Genomic DNA, 5,983 nt, shown 5'->3' with positions numbered 1-5,983 from the left:
CCGCCTCCCCAAGCCAGGTAGAGGCTATCCGTTGCATGGTGGGTGGGAGGTGACTGTGACAGTTGATTGATGGGGGGTCACGTCTGAAGGTGACCCACTACACGCCGAGTGGGTGTAAGTGGGCGCTGCGGGAAGTGGTGAAACACCTGATTGAATAACATCATATAGTCCCCTCCTGGAAGCCTGCCTAAGTTCCACGAAGTCTTAAGTCTCTGAGTTGAACATGCACTGCACGAAATCATACAACCCAACAGCATCTTTCAATGCTGCACTATATACTTGAAAGGCAGTACAGTTTTATGGCTTGGAAACCAGATTTTCGATATTCGACTCACTTATCTTCATGTACTAAGTTAAAACAACACTGTCCCAATGTAGGTCAACATTCATGGAGCAAAAATGCCCCAAATTCTTTTCTTTGAAGAGCCACCTCTTTATAACTAATGGAAATATCACAAGGCACTGATTCAGAAGTACCATATAATAAAAGGACTAGTCAATATCCACTGACTTTCATATTAAGAAGAGACTCGACTTCTGAAGTATCCTTTAGTGCAGACCTCTGATTGAAGAGGAAGCTAGCTGCACTTAACAATCATTGAAAATGTCGATAACCCAGCTGAAAACACCTGCCTTTAGCCATTTCGTGACATTTTCACTACAATGACGTATATGTGCATGTCTGAAACATCCCACAAATGGAAAGCAAACCACAGATTAGAAAATCTTCATTGCAAATATTTGTGGTTTGCTAATACTGTGAGTACATACTAGTAGTTTCGAATCGCATACTTGCAAAGCTGGCGAGTTACACCAAAAAGAGAGTATACAGACATAGAATATTCATGGCTCTTGGCTACTCATCCAAAGGGATTATGTCTGCTGACACTTATGTAACCTTCCTCCGGGATGTAAACTCAATTTGGCACCACTGGGCAGTGCAAATTGGCTTTGTAATTGGAACATGCAGCCTCGAGCGCCCCTTGCGATGTTCCACAGTCCATTAACTCTAAAAAGGACCCGTCGTGTACAATTTGTGTTCTGAAGAAAAATACTGTCTGTTCTTATCTTATTGCCAACAGGGATACTGTTACACAACGAACACCAAGGTCGTGTAAGACGTATGCATTTCCCAACTGGAAACCTCATTACCATCTCTACTTCCCTTGTAAGACCAATACTGGAATACTGTGTGCCAGTCTGGAATCCAGTGTATTGTATCCAGAGCCGTGCCTATCTAGATCTATGCCTGAATGGGGTTTGGGTGGAATCAGGCACGGTTATGTATAGTCTCCGCGTGTCCAAGAACATAGATTTGCCCCAGGCATGGTTCTGGATACACATGGACTATCCAAAATCATGCTTCTGGATAAACCGTGGTCCTGGATACAACACAGGGCTCACGGTTTCAGCAATCTGAATTATTGAACACTGTGGCTTAAGAAGTAATGCATGGAAAACTGTTTTCTTCATCAATGTGTGAATGTACTAATGTACAATGTTGTCAGTTCAGCATAGGGAGCATCCAATGCTATTATATCATATCAAGTTACTTGCATGTACATGCATTATTCTGTAGGCAGCATAAGAAAGCAACAGCAAGATTCTGCAAGCTGAGGAAGACCTGGACTGTGGGGTAATGCAGCACCACCTGCCTGTGAACAAAGGGACTGCAAAGATCATGGCAAAAGTGTTATTATGTGGGGAAAAGTGTCATGAAACCATAAAGCATATTTCATCAAACATGTGAAATAATTAGATTTTTTTTAAAACATTGTAAGAACAAAGACAATTATATCTAAAAGACAACATTTTATTTTCCTTATCAATGTAGACAGTAAAAGATATCATTAACCAAACAACATGGAATAGCACTACATTTAAGATTTTAACTCAAGCAAGAGAGTATTCAAAATCAATAAGATGTATTTGATGTTTTGGTGTGCATTTAGCTCATATATACCCATGTTTGTGTTTAAGTAAAGGTAGGGCCATAGGATTTGGGGGGGGGGAGTTTAAGCAAGATATCAAGGAAATGTATCATTTCTGTCAAGTGCAACTCAGAAAATGTACATACTAAAAGACTTAATAGATACAAAGGACATTTGGATTCAATACATGACAACTTTGAACTGGAATGATTTTCGACGTGTTATTGTACAAGAAGACCTGGTCACAAATCCTCGTGTATCTCTGTTGCCTCTGGTTGGGTTCCCTCTAGATCTGATTCTTTTGTTTCTGGTTCAGCACCCTCAGATTCGGTTGTCTCTGCTTCTGTTGTCTCCGCTTCTGCTGTTTCTGCCGCTGGTTTTGTGACTTGTTTCTCTGATACCGGATCTGAGCAAAGCTCTGAAACAGAAAACAAAAATTTAGAAAAAAAAAATTTTAGGTCACATATATTTGCAAAGCAAATGCATGATGTTTACCTTCACATGGTCTACTACTGCTCGGTTTATTCTTACTCAAACTAATTCATATGATATGGTATTCAGCCCCTTAAACTCTGTTCTGTCACTTGCTACACAATGTAACCCAACAGCACAGGATGTCTGCTACAGCACCAGTTACCATGGTGACAGCCATCTGGTCCTGGTCACTGAATTTTATTGTTTGGAATGGAAGAAGAAAGAAGAGGAAGAAAGAGAGAAACAGAAGAAGAAGAAGAAGAAAAAGAAACAGAGCAAAAACAATATGATTGCCTTCTGCAAAGTTAAACAAAAAGAGAAAACACTTCATGATAATTTCTAGCAACAAAACTACAAAGGAAATTCCCTACCTGTTGTATCCATGCAAAATTTGTTCTGCAGCTCATGTAACTTTGGTCCTTCTTTGGAGAACAGCTTAATTATGTCGTCCTCATAGTCTTCGATGATGGACTCACACTGGAGAGATAAGGATGGGAAAAAGAAAGGTAAGACAAGAGTCTAAGATGTGAAACTGTTCATTCTTGATAACCATTATACATGTACAATACAAAAGAAACACAACAGAATATCAGGCAATGAGGTACATACATGTAATGCAATGCCAGTTTTAAACCCTCGTCCAAACTGAAACAAATGCCAACACAATGTAGGGTCTAGTCTAGGCCTTCCATTTTGTTACATACATGCATGCTAATTGGAAGAATTTGAATCTACACAGCCAATAAGACTGCCCTTCCCCATAAGACATCAGCTTCACAAGTGTTCCTAAAATTGCTTAAAAGTTAATATAATAAAACACTCCAAGCACAACCCTGCACCTGCTTGGAGATTTGAAAAAAGAAAAAGGGGCACTTACAGCAAACCTAAGTGCCTTGCTGATTTCCTGGTTCATGGAGATGTTGGAGAGGGTGAGGGTCTCTCCTTTTCTGGAGCTGGTCCTGACGTAGGTCTTCTTCTGCGTCTGTGGGTTGGTGCTCTGTGCATACTGGTTCATGTGCTCACAGATCGACTCCACAACCTCAGTAAGGAACACCTCAGATCGGGCCAATGGGACCTGTGCAAAATTGTATGTGTCAATGAAAGAGGCTATTAGTATTACTACTCATGCTGAGGCATTGTTTTGGTCTGTCAGTCTGTTTACATTTTCAAAATTATGCTCCACGTGCTATGGCTGTATGTATGTACATAATAGAAAAGTATCACTGTACTGTATTTCCTGATTTTTTTTTTCAATTTCACTGTTCACTAGTGTTTTCACATTTCACTTCTGTACACTGAACTTATCTTTCCTGTTATCAAATCATTGCCTACCCCTCTTTCCTGCACTTGCCACCTGCATGAATATGTTACTTTCGTGAGTCAGACCGTGAAATTTTGCTTTTATGAAGGCAATCCACAAAGCTTCAAAACAAAGGTTCACCGCCATCTCCTGACATAACTACATTATACTCACTTAAGTACACATGTACCTCTAGCTCTATGCCTAGAAGTGGCCCAAACTAATTGGCCTTGCATTGAGCAACACCGTTAAAAAAAAAAAAAAAAAGTATGGTATACTATCTGTATCTGTATTTGTATCTGTATAACCGCCTTTCGGCGTAACACACCAGTTTCGCTGGCATGCGGCGCGGCGGCAGCTGGCTACATTACACCGATCGACTTGTTTCACCTAACCCTTGAACATCTAACTCTAGATAGGCATTGTTTAAAGGTATCTAATGACAATGCCCCTACTGTACTTGGTGACAGCGAGTTCAAATTCCACTCGGCGATAGTTCTAGGAAAGAATGAATTTGTAGTATAACTACATGGTAACTAGTAGTTACCATGTAGTTATACTACAAATTCATTCTTTCCTGAGAAAGGACAGGGTGGCGCAGCGCCACTGCTCCATCGTTTAGGGAGATCCCTGACTACATTTCATCCAAGGTAGATTTTCATAAGCAAACCAACTTGCCTCCCATGTTTTCTGGTTCCCCTGCGGATCCACCCTGAAGCTCCCGACTTGGACAGTTTTTCTGGGGTCGACCTGTTTGATCTCGTATTCGATCTCGTCTAGCAGTACATGGCAAGCTGCAGAAGAAAAACAGATAACACAAACATTTCTACACTCAAACATGTGATATTATGAAATGCTATGATGCAAACTATTAACAAATTGGGTATTACTACTACAAGTACTCCACTTCGTGAATTCCTCCATATACCACAGTTCACACAGGTCACCTTCATCTTTGACCTTCTTATCAATCAACTGCCGAAATCACCTCCCACCCATGGTGCAACTTAAGCAATAAGGACAAACAAACACACAAGCCTACAACCCAGCCACCCAAAACAATACTTCCATACCCTGAAGTATAAAAACATGAGATTACGACTAAACCTCTAAGTATCTAAGACACTAGGCAGCAGACACTTAAAGGAAAGGAGGAACTTTCTAACAAACAGGTGTCTATTATATATAATGAATGAAGACCTTTATTGTACATTTTGCCCCACTGGGCTAAAGACAGGTCACATATAGACAAAGTACATCATCAATGTTGATAATAAAACGGCTATAGTACACAAGTACGTTCAACTTCCTCTCGCTTTCTGGTAATCTTATAAATGTAGTTGGCAGTATGAGTGGTTAAAGCTGGTTTGTTAAAGACTACAATGAATATAAATTTCTCTATACTATTCAAATACTTAAATTGGGAGTATTTGCTTGACACAAAATCGAAAAGAACGTTTCTTTCGCTGTCATACATGGAACAATCCACAATAAAATGTACCTCGTCTTCTACTTTACCTAAACTACAATATTGGCAGATTCTTTGCTCTAGAGGAGTGCGGTTATGTCTTCCTGATTCAATTCGCAAATTGTGACAACTGATTCTTAGTTTAGTAATGGCAGATCTGTGACGTACATTTGCGATCTTAAGATAATCTTCTTCGTTATATGAGTGTTTTAATAATCTGTATGTTCGAAGTTTATTTTTTGAATTAGCAACTCTATTATCGTTGTGGATTTCGGAAAGGAATGTTTGGAAATGAATATCTTTTAAACGCTGACAAATTGCTGAGATAATTTGGGGCGTATTTGAGCCGATTGATTGAACGTTTTGCCAGACGAAAGAATAACCGCATTTCTCTAGACTGTTGCGTATACCAGACGCCCAACACTTGGTACCTGTAGCTTCTAACTCTATTTGACACAAGAGGGCGTCTGCTTGAAGACTACCGGCAGGCACGTCCTTGCAAAGACGAAGAAAATACTTAATGCTGTTAATATATGAAAAAACTTGAGCTTGCCGTCACCACGTCTTGTGATTACATGTTGGAATATAAAAAAAATGTATCGGCGTGGTTTGGAGAATTTTGTCGCGTAATCGCATTGAGTAAACAGGACTATAGACTTCATACATGAAGTGTTACCGGAGCCAATATTGCAGCGGCTGCGAACTAACTTCAAGTGCCATTGAAAGGCGTCCGTTAGTTGTATGCACTTGGTCTAACTCGTTTAGTTTCAACCGATAGAATTGCTAGAAAGTTTGAAGAATGATCTACAT

At 39.9% G+C, this 5,983-nt stretch overlaps 1 protein-coding gene across 1 annotated transcript in view; it reads right to left on the bottom strand.

The window, feature by feature from the left end:
* Positions 1 to 2,077: 2,077 nt before the first annotated feature.
* LOC109464852 (protein canopy homolog 2-like) overlaps positions 2,078 to 5,983 on the bottom strand; it is a 5,544-nt gene continuing 1,638 nt past the window's right edge. The window contains exons 2-5 of the mRNA XM_019761941.1: positions 4,384 to 4,499; positions 3,283 to 3,480; positions 2,777 to 2,882; positions 2,078 to 2,349 (exon numbers count right to left, since the gene is read on the bottom strand). Of these exons, the coding sequence (XP_019617500.1) occupies positions 2,174 to 2,349; positions 2,777 to 2,882; positions 3,283 to 3,480; positions 4,384 to 4,499 (596 nt within the window). The 3' untranslated portion in view covers positions 2,078 to 2,173. The remainder of the gene's footprint in view (positions 2,350 to 2,776; positions 2,883 to 3,282; positions 3,481 to 4,383; positions 4,500 to 5,983) is intronic.

This window comes from Branchiostoma belcheri, unplaced genomic scaffold (assembly GCF_001625305.1).
Source record: "Branchiostoma belcheri isolate BF01 breed outbred unplaced genomic scaffold, Haploidv18h27 scaffold141, whole genome shotgun sequence".
NCBI lineage: Eukaryota > Metazoa > Chordata > Leptocardii > Amphioxiformes > Branchiostomatidae > Branchiostoma > Branchiostoma belcheri.
The sequence above is the reverse complement of the archived record's forward strand: the minus strand, read 5'-3'. Positions and strand labels throughout refer to the sequence as shown.